Genomic DNA, 15,480 nt, shown 5'->3' on the forward strand with positions numbered 1-15,480 from the left:
ATCATTGAGGTGTTGTTGATGTCACTGGATTAGAATCCAGTGACATCAACTGGGCAGGCACCGTGGCACAGTGGTTAGCACTGTTGCCTCTCAGTGCTAGGGATCCAGGTTCAATTCCGGCCTCAGGTCACTGTCTTGTGGAGTTTGCACACTCCCCATGTCTGCATGGGTTTCATCTGGATGTTCCAGTTTCCTCCCATACTCCAAAGATGTGTGGGTTAGGTGAATTGACCATGATAAATTGACCCTAGTGTCAGGGGATTAGCAGGGTAAATATGTGGGATAATGCGGATAAAGCCTAGGTGAGATTGTGGTTAGTGCAGACTTCATGGGCCGAATGGCCTTCTTCACGCTGTAGGGATTCAACGATTCTAAGAGAATCCAGAGGCCCAGGTTATTACTGTGGACAATGGGCTCAGGTCCCACCACGGCAGCTGCCAGAATTTAAATTCAAATAATAAAGGTTGGCTCTGTAATGGTGACCATGACAACTATTTATTGTTGAAAAACCCCATATGGTTCACTGATGCCCTTTAGGGAAGGAAATCTGCCAACCTTACTTGGTCTGGCCTGCATATGATTCCAAACCTACAGCAATGTGGTTGACTTTTAACTGCCCTCTGAAATGGCTGAGCAAGCTGCTCAGTTCAAGGGCAATTAGCATTAGGCAATAAATGCTGGCCTTGCCAGCAATGCCCACATCCCACTGGAGGGTAAAGAAAGGGAAAAGATCCTTTGGTTCCACTATCCCATTTAGACACATGTATATTACCTTACTCATACATGCTCATTCTGCATGCTTATTAATGTCTTTGTGGGGGATTTATCTTGTGTATCAACTACGTGCCTCATTTTGGTCTCATCTGTACATTTGAAATTGTACTTCCAAGATGCAAGCCTGTGGCTGAAGCCACATCAATAAAACAGCAACAAACCACAGCTGAGCAAACAGGATGTCAAATGATGAACGGGTAGCCTGTCTGAGGGGAAGAGTAAGACATTTGCATACAGCTGCCAATCTGCAAAATTCTTTCAGCATCAGCTTGGGACAATTGATCTTGGGATATGTCGATTTACATCACACACAACACAGACTTGCCTTGGCCGCAGTAAGCTTTCCTTGAGACTAACTCATTACAGCTGTTCGGAAAGGATGTGGAGTTAAACTCTCTTCCCATTACATAATACGTTGTGCATTACATCCTGTTCCCTCAATCTAAAGCTGTAAAACAAGGAAAACTGCAAATGTTGGCAATCTGAAATAAACGCACAAGCTGTTGGAAATGCACTGCAAGTCAGTCAGCATCTATAAATGAAAAGACAATTAAGATTATGGCAATTCTGAATAAAATACTTTCTTTGAAACTTTAAAACGTGCCAAGATTTGTTAGTTTTTACAATTATAGTATAAGAACATGAACTAAATATAGTAATAAATTGGTTAAATATTTAAAAAGATTGAGAAAATGCAACTTCAAAAAGCATTCCCAAAGTTTGATTATCTTGATTCGGATTACAAATCAGCAGTAGTTGTAAGAAGTTGAGCCTATAGAATAGCACAGAAATGAATTCCAGATGTGTGCAAAAGGTGAGACAAATATTCTGTTCACCAGTGGAAAAACAATGCCGTGACCACTAATGGCATAGGCAAGACTATTAGTAATGGCATGGCTCAGAACAATGGTCAAACCTCTGGATTCTTGAAGAAAGCTTTCTTCTGTTTGTAGCAAAATGATAAAATTAATCTTATGTTAATATTACTACAAATGGCTCACAGATAAAAGCTCTCCACCTTGTGGCTTTGGCTGTGTTTTTCTTAGCATACCAGAGATATCACTTCCTCGTAGGGCTGTTGGAGGGGAATATTGTTTTACACACCCTACCTTGCTTCACAGACTGCTTAATCCTGCTCCAGATGATATTGAGAAAGACTAAAATATTATGCTGTTTTTAAAGAAATGGAAAATATAAGTACTAGATTATTCTTGAATCATGTTATCTGTTGAATATCACAGGGTGTTTGCCATTCTAAGAGATATTACTCCACTATTTGAAACAAAAATAGAAGTTAGAAAAATATTGAATTCAGTTATTATTTAGTTTCTGCAAAGCAGCCATGAGGCAGGTTGGTGAGAGAATTGAGGTCGCAGAATACTATCTCTCACTCTCCTCCCACACCCCCCTCCATCCCCTGAACCGTTCTATGGAGCTTCAAATTTACCATCTCAAATATAAATTTAGTGGAAAATCAATTATTTGGTATTTCACATTTTGTTAAAAATTCTGTGATGAGAGAGAGTGTGGCTGAAAATGCAGAAAAGCAATGGAAAAGAAGGACACATCTGATTTGCTTTGAAATTAAGGGACTTGCACTCTTTGAATCCTGAAGTATAGCTCTCAGCTGAAATCTGTCAGCTGAGTTGTGATAGGTTTTGGCCAAGATCTGCATTTACTGGATATGATGGACAAGTGTTAGACTTCAGGAAGTTGGACAAATGAAGAAGGGCGTATTCTTATTCACTAGATTTATGAATCAGATGGGGTGGTGATGAGTTGCTGGTTTGTGGGATGAAGGTGTTTCCACAGTGCTGTTAGAAAGGGAGTTCCAGAATTCTGACCCAGTTACAGTATATATTTCCAAATCATAAGGCATGTGACTTGGGAGGGGATGGGGGGGGTGGTGTTGGGGTTGGACGGTGGACTTGCAGCTTGTGGTATTCTTGTGCATCTGTTGCCCTTGCTCTTCCAAGTTGGAGAGGTGCGGCTTAGAAATATGTAGACTATACACACTGCAGCCTGACTCACCAACAGCGGAGGAAGTGAATGTTTAAGGTGACAGGTAAAGTGTCGGTCAGATGAGCTGCTTTGTCCTGGGTGGTGTTGAGTTTGATTATTGATTGAGCCCACAGTCCAGACAAGTGGAATGTATTCCATCATGACTTGCATCTTGTAGTTGGTGGAAAGGTTTCCGTATGTCAAAAGCTGGGCCAGTTGCCTCCTAATTCCCACCCCTGATCTGTAACCAAAGCATGTATGTAGCTGGTCCAATTAAGTTTCTGGTCAGTGATGACCCTCCCATTGTCCACAGTGCTGAGAATTCAATGATGGTAATGCCATTGCATGTTGAAATGCAGTGGTTAGACTTTCTGTTTTGGAGGTGGTCATTGCATTGCACTTGCGTGGTGCAAATGTCCCTTAATCGCTTACAGTGTAAGCCTGGTTGTTGTCCAGGTATTGCTGAATGCAGGCAGATAGATTGCTTCATTGTTATGGAACTGTGCGATCATCAGCAAACATGTTATTTAGAGTCATATAATGGCATAGAAGGAACCATTTGACCCATCATGTAGAGCTCTGGCATAGACAAGAACAATTTGGCTGGTACCATCTGTTCTTTATAGCTTTTTAATTTATTTCCCTCCAGGTGCTTATCCAATCCCCTTTTTAAGAGTCATCATTAAACTGTTTCAGACAGTGCATTCCAGATTGTAACCACTGGCTGCACAAATAAATTTTTCATCCTATTTTGCCAACCACCTTAAATCTATTCACTGGTCCTTAACCCGTCTATCAATGGAAATAATCTTTCTTTATCTGTGCTACCCAAAAAGCTTTATGATTTTGAATGTTTCTATCAAATCTCCTTTTCGGCCTCCTAAGGAGAACAACCTTCAGTCTTTTTATGTAACTGAAATGTCTCAGAAGCATTCCTGTAAATATATTCTGCACCCTCTCTAATGCTTTTACATTCTTCTGAAAGTGCAGTACACTGAATTGGGGACACTACTCCAGTTGAGATCAAACCAGTTCTGACTTTATGATGGAGCATAGGTCTTAGATGAAGCAGCTGAAGATCTTTTGAGTCTAAGACTCTGACTTCCTATAATGATGTCCTAGGCTGAGATTATTGGCCTCCCAACAACCACAGCCATCTTGCTTTGTAGTTAATATGATTCCAACCTTTAATACCCTTCAGCTTTAATATTATTATGGTTTCTGAATGTTGCACCTAGTCAAATATTACCTTGATACTGAGACCAGCCACTCTCATCCCATCTCTACAATTTTGCTGTGTTATCCAATTTTGGAGGAACGTTGTGTTAAGGTCTAAGTGTCCTGATAAACAGGTTATTGGTGAATAAGTACCACTTGATAGCAGTATCCATCACTTTGCTGATTGATTGAGAGTGGACTGATGGGGCCAAAATGAGTGGCTTGGATTTATCCCATTTTTGTGAACAGGAAACGCCTGGGCAGTTTATCACTTTGTGTAGATGCCACTGTCATTAGCTGTCCTGGAACAGCTTGGCAAGAGATGCAGCTAGTTGGGGAGAGTAAGTCTTCAGCGTTACAGCCAGAATGTTGTTTGCATCACATGGAATGAATCAAACTAGTTGAAGTCTGGCTTCTGTGAAGGGTGGAGTCTTCATTCCATTTGACACTTCTTGTTTGAGGTGGTTGTAAATGCTTTAGCATTTTGGTCTTTTGCTGGGCTGGATCTGCTGGGCTCTACCATCGTTGGAGATGTCCATGGAGCCTTCACTTCTCAGTTCAATTGTCATTTAGCATTCACAACTCGATGTGGTAGCACTGCAGAGTTTTGATTAGATCTGTTGGTTGTTGGATTATTTGGCTGTGCCTATCACTGGCTGCTTCCACTGTTTTATCATGCATGTAGTCCAGGTGCAGCTTAGCTTCACCACGTTGGCATCTCATGTTTTGGTAGCCTGTGTGGTGCTCCTGCCATGCTCTTTTACACTCCTCATTGAATCTGACTTAATGGTAATACCAGTGCTTGGGTAAATGGTAGGGGAATACAGTTGTGTTGCTGCTAATAGCTACAGTACCTCTTGGATGCCGTGGTTTTGAGCTGCTGGATCTGGTCTGAAACTTATTCGTTTGGCACAGTGATAGTGTAACACAGCACGATCGATGGTGCCCTGATTGTGAAAATAGAACTTCATCTCCACTGGACTGTACTCGGGCTGAGATAGATTTTTAATCAATAAGGAAGTTAAGGGTTATGGGGATAAGGCTGGTAAGTGGAGTTCATGATTAATATATCCCTGAATGGCTTAGCAGACTCAATGGGCCGAAAAGCCTCCATCTTATGGTCTTGTGTGCAATAGTCACTCCTACCAGTATTTCCAAGGTCAAGTAGGTTTTGCCATTGTGATCGTGTTCTCAGCACCAGCCGCAGGCCCGATCTTGGTAACTATGCCCTTCAGGACTCCTCAGCTTTGTGGTGGTGCTACCAAGCCACACTTGTGATGGCCATTGGAATTCTCCACCCAGAGTACAGTCATTCTCTTGTTACCTTCTGTTTCTTCAACATGGAGGAGTACTGGTTCATCATCTGGGAGAGACTGATCCACAGGAGATTTCCCTGCCCATATTTCATTGGATGCCTTGAAACTTCCTGGGATCCATGTTATTATTGAGGACTCCCACAGACACCGCATCCCATGATGTGCAGCACTGTGACTCCTCCACCTCTGATGGGTCTGTCCTGCCATTGGGCAGTTATACCAATGTAGAAGTTTGGGACATTGGCTGATTAATATGATTCAGTGAGTATGACTACGTCAGGTGGCTGATACAGCAGAAGAAGCTTGTTCCTTGGTTTATTGTCGCAACTCAGGAATGGTAGAGCGGTCACATATTGATCAGTAACGGCACATTTAGATCAAAATGCATGAAGTCCTCAAGTTTTTACTTCTCACATTCTAATTATAATTTAATTTTGTTTCTCTTTTTAGGTTGCAAAGGAATTTGGCTGTTCTAACAATGGCTTTTCTGTATACCTTAACAGAAATAAAACTGGAGAGATCTCCCCAACGAGTAAATCACTCTCTTTGCTTAAAATTAAGTACGTACTGGTATTTAACCATTTTTAATAGTAATGAACGCTTTTTTCAATGTCTAGACATTGTGAAAAGAAATGAATGGGAAAGGGAAGCTTGAGATGCAAACAAATGGGTTCCTGGTGCTGAACATATAAGCAATGTCAAAGTGGACATAGATCTCTCTGATTACTTTAGTCATTTGAAACTTTGAATTTATTGAAACTTGACAACCTTTGATGAGAAAGTAGCTTTATTCTAATAACATTAATCAAGTAAGTCTTATACCAGAAATTGAGAGTAGTGTTACTCATTTGCAACTCTTAGAAAATTTGCAGAATTGTGGAATGCAATCACCAAAATACTATGTTTAAAAAAAAAAAGACTTTCCTTCACTCAATTTCTATAAACTAATGGCTCTATTTAGAACATTTCTTGTCAAATTATTATGTAGTTGGAAAAAAGACAGAAGGTTTGCCCGATTGAGATTGCCGTAGAGAATACAGACAATAAGGTGCCCAATTTCGTATTTGGTTTTTTGCTCTCCTTTCATGATTAGGGCAGCATGGTGGCACAGTGGTTAGCACTGCTACCTCACAGTGCCAGGGACCCAGGTTTGATTCCCAGCTTGGTCACTGTCTGTGTGGAGTTTGCACGTTCTCCCCAGGTCTGAATGGGTTTCCTCTGGGTGCTCCGGTTTCCTCCCACAGTCCAAGGATGTGCAGGTTAGGTGGATTGGCCGTGCTTAATCCTCCTTCAGTGTACTCAAACAGGCACCGGAGTGTGGCGACTAGGAGATTTTCACAGTAATTTAATTGCAGTGTTATTGGAAGCCTACTTGTGACTAATAAATAAACTTTAACTTTATATGGAAACATTTGACCTGTATAGGTGCCAGTAGACTACTTTGTTTATAGGTGGAGTAGCTGAAGAATGAGTAAGCAGCTGAAAGGGATTTTTTTGCCGCTGTTGAGCTATAAGCTTTTATTTTGTCCTGTAAGTAGAAAAAATATTTTAAAAGACAGTTGGTTCACAAAGAAAAGCAGTTCCTCCTTAGTAGTTACAATTATTCTGAATTTCTGGAAATAATGGTTATAGTTATTGTGCTATGATAACTATTTTCAGTTTTGGAACACCTTACAAAAAACCCCTTCTTGCGTTAGATTGGCTGTGAGCAAAAAATAAATAAATAAAACTTGCAGCAAAAATTAGTATAGAACCTTTATGTTAAAGAGATGTTCCATGTGCTTCACAGAGACGTTATAAAACAATACATGACAGAGAAGATATTAAGACCGATGATAAAAGATTTTAAGATGCACCTTCAAGGAGTAAAGTGAGATAGAGAGATGTAGGAAGGAAATTTCAGCGCTTGCAGCTTAGATGGAGTAATTAAATTCAGAGATGCTCAAGAGGCCAGAATTGGAGGAACTCCGATCACATCAGTTCACAGAGTTTTGCTGCAGTTAGTTTGGGGCGACATGGTGGCACATGGGTTAGCACAGCTGTCTCAGCGCTAAGGATCCGGTTTTGATTCGTGGCTTGGGTCACTGTCTGCATATTCTCTGTGTCTGCATGGATTTCCTCTGGGTGCTCTGGTTTCTTCCCACAATCTAAAGATGCGCAGATTAGGTGCATCGGCCATGCTAAATTCTCCCTCAGTGAACAGGCACCAGAGTGTGGTGACTAGGGGATTTTCACAGTAACTTCATTGCAGTGTTGATGTAAGCCTACTTGTAACAATAATAAATAAATAAACTTATCTCAAAGAGTTGTGTGGTGGGAGGGGCCATTCATGACAGACAGGATTTGAAATGAGGATGAGAGTTTTAAAATCACGGTGTTGCATAACTAATAGCCAGTGTAAGCCAGTGAACATAACAGTGATAGGCAGATTGGATTTGCTGTGAGTTAGGCAACTGGCCTCAAGTCTAGAACGTGGGAAGCCAGCCAGGAATTCATAGCGTATGTCTGGTCTAGCAGCAGCAAAGTTGTGAATGAGCATTTCAGCAGCAGATGAGCTGAGGCAGGGGTGGAGTTGAGCAGTGTTGCAAGGGGGAAAATAGGCATCTTTTGAGGTGTGTGTATATGTGGTTGAAAGTTCACCTCTCGGGTAAATATGAGTTTAAGAATCATTTGATTTAGTCTCAGTCCATTGTCAGGAAAAGGGATGGAGTTGCGGGCGAGCAGAGTTGTGGTTGGAACCAAAGACAATGGCCTCAATTTTCCCGAAGTTTAATTGGAGGAAATCTAGATCTAAATATTGGACAAGATTGCCAGTTTAGACAATGGAAAGATCAAGAGATATGGCAAGGGAAAGCTGGGTATCATCTGCTTATGTGTGGAACTGATGTGTTTTCGGGTGAAAGCAAAATACTGTGGATGCTGGAATCTGAAACAAAATCAGAAAATGCTGTAAGATCTGAGCAGCTCTGACAGCATCTGTGGAGAGAGAAGAGTCAAAGTTTTGAATCTGGGTGACCCTTCATCAGAGTTGTTGGGGTTCACTAGAACATTGCAAAAGACCATGGATGGACATGTGGACAAGAGAGCAGGGTGGTGTGTTGACACGGTAAGCAACAGGCCCTGCTTGTGAATGGACCAAAGGTGTTCAGCAAAGCAATCACCCAGTCTGCGTTTGATCTTTGCGATGTAGAGTACAGTGCATTGAGAGCAGTAAATGCAATAGATAAATTGAAGGAGTTGCATGTGAAGCGCTGCTTCACCTGAAAGAGGTGTTTAGGACCTGGGATGGTGAGCTGGGAGGAGGTAAAGGGGTAGGTGTTGCACCTTCTGTAATTGCATGGAAAGGTGCTGTGGGCAGGGGGTGAGGTGTTGGGTGTGATGGAGGATTAGACCATGGTGTCCGTGTGGAATGCTGAAATGGTGTAAGATGATCTTTGAGTGTGGAGGCTGGTGGGATGAAAAGTGAGGACAAAGGGGGCCCTCTCCTAGTTCTGGAGGGCAGGGAGAGGGTGAGAGCAGTGGCCTAGGGGATGGATGAGATGTGGTCAAGAGCCCTGTCAACCACAAGAGTGGAAAACCACGACTGAGGAAGGAAAAAGACATATCGGCAGCACTCTTTTGGAAAGTGGCATCAAGTGCACAGGTGCGGCAGACGTGAAGGAACTGAGAGAATGTGATGGAGACCTTGCAGGATGTGGGTGTGAAGTGTAGTGGTCAAGGTAGTTATGGGAGTCAGTGGGCTTGTAATGGATACTGGTGGACAGTTTATCATCAGAAATGGAGATAGGGAGGTCAAGGAGGGGTGAGAAGTGTCAGAGTTGGACCATATGAAGGTGATAGAGGGGCGGAAATTGGAAATAAAATTGATAAACTTTTCCTGGTCCAGACGGGAGCATGAACTGGCACCAAAATAGTCATCAATGTATTGAGGATGGAGTTGTGGGAGGGGGGCAGAGTCGGACTGGAGCAGGGAATGCTCCACATAACCCATAAAGTGATAGGCGTAACTGGGACCATGCAGGCGCCCATGGCCATGTCTTTCATTTGGAGGAAGTGAGACAAATTAAAGGCAAAATTGTTGAGTGTGAGAACCAGTTCAGCCAGATGGAGAAGAGTGGTGGCGGTGGGATTGTTCAGACCTCTGTTTGAGGAAGAGGCAAAGAGCTTTGAGGCCATCCTGATGGGGAATGGAAGTATAGAGAGATTGGACATCCATGGTGAGGAGGAGGTGGATAGAGCCAGGGAGGAGTTGTTAGGGCATTGGATTAATCACAGATATAGGTGGGTAGGGACTGGGCAATGGACAAGAGGAGAGAGAATGGAGTCAAGATAGGAGGAAATATGTTCAGTGGGGAGGAACGGACTGACACATTGGGCCTATTGAGGCAGTCCTGTTGTGGATTTTGGGTGGAAATAAAGTGGGCTGTCTGTGGTTGGGAGACCACGAGGTTGGAAGCTGCGGAAGGAAGATCTCCGAAGGCATTGACAGTCCTGGAAACAGTGGCTTAATGATTGGTGGTGAGGTCATGGTCCAGGGGGAGGTAGGTGCTCAGCCTCTGCGAGGTAGAAATCCATATAACAGGCAACAACAGCACTGCCCTTGTTGCCGGTTTTGATGAGAAGGCCAGGATTGGATCTGAGAGAGTGAAGTGCAGCAAGTTCAGAAGGAGACAAGTTAGAGTGGTTGAGAGGAGCAGAGAAATTGAGAAGGCCAATGTCACGCAGACAGTTCTCGATGAAAAGATGAAGAGCGGGTAAGAGGCCAGAGGGAGGGGTCCAGGTGGAGAGGGAATGCTGGCGGTGAGTGAAAGGATCTACTGATTAGAGGGGAGGGCTCCTGCCCAAACAAATGAGCATGGAGACAAAGGTGGTGGAAGATGAGTTCAGCATCATGTTGAGCCCGAAATTTGTTGAGGTGAGGACGTAAGGGTACGAAGCCTTTAAAAACAGTACACTCAGCCTCAGAGAGGGGAAGGTCAGAGGGCGTGGTGATTAAGTGGCGAGGGATGGGATCTGAAGGGGGGAAAGAGGTGGAGGGACCTGGATGGGTGCTGGTATTGATGAGTTGTTGAAACTTGCGTCCCTTAACACCTAAAAGGAAGAGAGATTGTTTCTTGTTAATGCGTCATGTGAGACGAAGAATGAAGTGAAACTGGGGACCAGGAAAGCACTGAGAAAAGAATGAGTTGGTACTGCTGGAGAGAGGTAAGAACATAAGAAATAGGAGCAGGAGTAGGCCATCTAGCCCTTCGAGCCTGCGCCACCATTCAATAAGATCATGGCTGATCTGAAGCGGATCAGTTCCACTTTCCTGCTTTCTCTCCATAACCCTTAATTCCCTTGTCTGTCAAAAACCTATCTACCCGTGACTTAAATATATTTAGCGAGGTAGCCTCCACCACTTCAATGAGCAGAGAATTCCAGAAATTCACCACCCTTTGAGTGAAGAAGTTCCTCCTCAACTGTGATCTAAACTGCGTTCCCCCCCCACCCTTAGCTTGAGGCTGTGTCCTCTAGTCCTGCTATCCTTTCTAAGCAGGAAGAATCTCTCTACCTGTACCCTATCCATCCCTTTCGTTATCTTATATGTCTCTATAAGATCCCCCCTCATCCTTCTAAACTCCAATGAGTACAGATCCAGTCTATTTAGTCTCTCTTCATAGTCCAACCCCCCCCATCTCTGGGATCAGCCTAGTGAACCTCCTCTGCACTCCCTCCAAGGCCAAAATATCCTTGTGCAAGTGCGGCGACCAAAACTGCACACAGTACTCCAGCTGCGGCCTCACCAGTACCCTGTACAGTTGCAGCAAGACCTCCGTGCTTTTATATTCTATCCCCCTCGCTATAAAGGCCAGCATCCCATTCGCCTTCTTGATCACCTGCTGCACCTGCAGACTGGGTTTTTGCGACTCATGCACAAGGACCCGCAGGTCCCTCTGCACCTTAGCATGCTGCAGCTTTTTGCCCTTTAAATAGTAATCCCTCCTACTATTATTTCTGCCAAAGTGGATAACCTCACACTTGCTAACATTATACTCCATCTGCCAGGTCCTCGCCCACTCACTCAGCCTATCAAGATCCCTCTGCAGACTTTCCACACCCTCCGCGCAATTTGCTTTTCCACTCATCTTCGTGTCATCAGCAAATTTCGTCACCCTACACTCAGCCCCCTCCTCCAGATCATCTATATAAATGGTAAATAGAACCATCGACATCGAGATATCGAGGGTGTGCATATTGTGGTGCATGGCACTGAGGGTGGATCTCAGGATGAATCTCAGGGTGGGTCCGAGGAGCGTTGTATGTCCTGGAGATACCTATAATCCCGGGTAGATACAAAAGATGGGGTGGAGCTTCATTTGGAATCCAAGTGGGGTGAGACAGAGGCAGTCACTTAGGAAGGAAAAATGGCTCTGCAAGCTGAGGAAACACTTTGTCAAACACTAGGAGGGAATTGGAAAGCAGTGATGGTGCTCAGGGTGAGAGAGACAACTGAAAACTCTGTCAGAGCGAAGAGCAGTACTTTTTCAGGGAAGGCATTCCTGGAAGAGAAGTAGCAGTGAGTTAAATACCACGGTAAAAGCAAAATACTCGGATGCTGGAATCTGAAACAAAAACAGAAAATGCTGGAAAATCTCAGCAGGTCTGACAGCATCTGTGGCGAGAAAATAGAGCCAATGGTTCAAGCCTGGATGACTCTTCATCAGCTCTGAGTGTCAGGCTAGTGTGGCTATTTGAAGGAATACTTAGGTTCCTAAAAATATCAAAGTTGCTTTGTCAGCAGTAATGCTTTAATTTGGGCTAATGCAACATGAGTTTGATATGTCCTTGGTTTCAGTATTTAACTACAGTATTCAACATTTTGACAGCTGTAAGCCAAGTAATTTGTCCTTAACATCTTCTGCTTTAGACATGGAGACCTGTTATTCCTCTTTCCATCAAGCGACGCTGGGACTTCCACTCAAGTTATGGAGACTTCAGCCCAAGCGCCTGGAGGGTCACGAGTTTCAACCACATCTACAGTGCCTGTTGTGGAGGATGACATTGACCAGTATCTAATGAAACAGGATGGAAAGATATACAGAAACAGGGACCAGCAACAGTAAGACTTTTTGATCAGAAACCAATAGAATAGTATTAAATATGTACGTTTTATAAATTATAGCATTGACTGTGTTCACATTGCTTGACTGGGTTCACATCACTATAAATTAGTAAGAGATGATCTCTAGAAGCATTTGTGGAAACCTTCTGTATCCAAAGAACTTCTTGAGGGGGTAATGTTCCCTCTAAATTGTTTCCTTCTTTAACTTTTTACTGATATCCAAGAGGCTACATGGCCTGCTCCTTGATCAATCCCGTGGTTTTCAAACTGATTCTGGGGAAATCTTCAGTGAGTAGTCTACAATTGCACAAGTCTCTCCTCCAATCATCATTCCTTTGGTTTGTGCCTTTATCTGATTTGTACTTAATGTTTCTGCACAGAACTGAGATAATCTTAGTTGTGTTCAGTGTTACTTCGGTGATGGTTCTGCTGCACCTCTGAGTCCCAATACAGTGAGAGCATAAATAAATAGCACTGCTGGAGCAAGATGAATATGTGACGCAACATACAATTCAGACAAAGTTTGACATCCTATTTAAACAGTAGGAGGTTAAATAAAATAGTTCCTAAGTTAAGGTTGGTTATTTGTTCATAATGGTAATGGTGCTGGGGAATGAAGTGGATGAAATGCCTTTGGGCGAACACTTGGTTAAGAGTGATCATTGGGACATAAGGTTTAGATTGGTATATAAGAAGAGAAAGGGAAAAAAATCTGAAATAAATTGGAAGAGGAATCATTTCCATGGGACGTGAAGATGTTTAGTCAGGGTAAAATGAAACCAAAACTGCAGCTGAAGAGTGAATGCTCTTTAAGGAGGATCTCTTTCACGAACGGGCTAGATATGTTCAACAAGGGTGAAAAGATTCAAAAACCAAAATCAAGACTCCTTGGTCAACAATTTAAATTAATAAGATGAAACTAAGAAAAGGGGTGTGTACAATGCCTGTCAGTAAATTCTTCAACCGAGAACCAGTCCAATATAATAAGAGAGGAAAGTAAGCCTGGCCATGAGAGAATATGAGAATAGGATGGCAATAAACATAAATGTGAGCCCAAAAATCTTCTACCAGCACGTAAATAATAAGTGGGTAGGATGAGGCGGGATGAGGCATATTAGGGCCAAAAAGGGTAATAAATGTTTGGAGGCAGAGTAGAAAACTTGATGAGTACTTTGTATCACTGTCTACCAAGGAAGTCAGTGATAAAATGTTCGTAGAAACAGAGGTAATGGATTAGGTGAAAATTGATAGGTGCCGTACATTGGAAAGGCTGGATATGCTTAAAATGGGTAAGTACCTGATCTGTGTTCCAGGTTACTCGGGAGAAATGGGGATAGCAGAAGTGCTTGCCATAACATTCCAATCTTCACACTAAACAAAAGAATTGCCAATGAATTGTCAAGTGGCCTGTGACACTCTTACTGAGGAAAGGGCATAGGGCATTTATAGAACTACAGGCTGGTCAATATAACATCAGTGGTTGGTATGCTTTCAGAACAGTAATCGAAGAAAAAAAAACAGACACTTGAAGAGGGTTGAGGAGGGCTAGCACATATTAACAGCCAATCATGTTTGACTAATCTAATTGAATTTTTCATAAGGGCGGCACAGTGGTTAACACTGTTGTCTCGTAGCAGCTGGGACTGGGTTCAATTTCTGGCTTGGGTCACTGTCTGTGTGGAATTTGCATGTTCACCCCTTGTCTGCATGGGCTTCCTTCAGATGCTCCAGCTTCCTTTCACAGTCCAAAGATGTGTGGGTTAGGTGGATTGGCCATGGTAAATTAGTGTCGGGGGAATTAGCAGGGTAACTGCATGGGGTTACGGGGATAAGAACGAATTGTTGTCGGTGCAGGGTTAGGCTGAATGGCTTCCTTCTGCATTGTAGGATTCTATGATATAACAGCATATTGATGAGAAGAATGCAGTTTTTGTTGTCCACTTGGATTTTAAGAAAGTGTTTTATGAAGTTAGTTTGTAGTGTGATCAGGAGAATTCTCTCAATTGATGGATAGCTCTAAAGATTTAACAAACCTAATTGATCTGTGATGGGCTGGTATTGATAACTTGGCTGATTATTAGGTTCTCACAAATGAAATAATAGGCTTGTATTAACAATCCACAAAAAAATGGTAAAGAAGATCCCAGTAATAAATAGCTGTTGTTCTGTTGTGGAAAACGCTTAAAACATAAGGGGGTGATCATGACTTTGTATGGTAGTGCATAGCAAGTTATAGTGCATTGGCAGCCTGGTTTGCACCTCCCATGACCTCAACATAAATAATAGAGGGATATACAAAATATGCTACCAATTTGCAATTGCCCTTTTGTACACTGTCACAAAGACAAAATTTAGACCAAGAACTCAGTTTTGTTTTCAGAATTACATTTTTTGTTAAACTTCTTTTGGGTTTGTGTTTTTGTTAGGTGTCGGCATGGTGCGTTGGGCAAATGTGTTCATTGTGTACCACTGGAGGTAAGGAGGTCACAGCAGTATTATCATTCTGTTTGGAAATCATTGCATACTATTGTCCAAGAATATTGATCGAGGCAGTTTTTGCTGCTCAACATAGTGGACAGATGAAAAGACAGTCTGACTATATGGTACTCTTAATTCATTACCCTGATTTGTTAATACTAAGCATGAAATCAAATTTCTCTCCAGAGCAGTCCAGTTAAAAGACATGCATTACTGTAACTGCATATGGCATTTTTATTTTCATACAATAGAGGGGGGGATATTTTGTAAATCAAGTATGTTAAAATCGTCATTTTTAACAAGTGAAATGATGAAAATATTAGAACCTAGAGATAGTAATATAATATGCTTTATCATATGTTGGGCATTATTAAAATCAGCCAGTGACGAGATTTGTAGGTTTTGATATTTTTATTATGAATATCTAAAAACTTTTTTTGCTGACTGGTCCTTATTCAGAAGTGTGTTATTTGATTAAGTTCTCAAACCAACATTTCTAGCGATGTCAGTGGAATCTTAAAGAACACTCAACTTTTTTAGTGCAATAAATGATTTAAATTAATACTTGCAACTTGTAGTTTAAAAAGA

At 42.3% G+C, this 15,480-nt stretch overlaps 1 protein-coding gene across 1 annotated transcript in view; it reads left to right on the forward strand.

The window, feature by feature from the left end:
* nploc4 (NPL4 homolog, ubiquitin recognition factor) overlaps positions 1–15,480 on the forward strand; it is a 67,292-nt gene that overhangs the window by 10,829 nt on the left and 40,983 nt on the right. Inside the window, exons 3-5 of the mRNA XM_080209597.1 lie at positions 5,760–5,869; positions 12,220–12,411; positions 14,841–14,889. Of these exons, the coding sequence (XP_080065723.1) occupies positions 5,760–5,869; positions 12,220–12,411; positions 14,841–14,889 (351 nt within the window). The remainder of the gene's footprint in view (positions 1–5,759; positions 5,870–12,219; positions 12,412–14,840; positions 14,890–15,480) is intronic.

This window comes from Carcharhinus amblyrhynchos, chromosome 21 (assembly GCF_965287045.1).
Source record: "Carcharhinus amblyrhynchos chromosome 21, sCarAmb.v2.hapA, whole genome shotgun sequence".
NCBI lineage: Eukaryota > Metazoa > Chordata > Chondrichthyes > Carcharhiniformes > Carcharhinidae > Carcharhinus > Carcharhinus amblyrhynchos.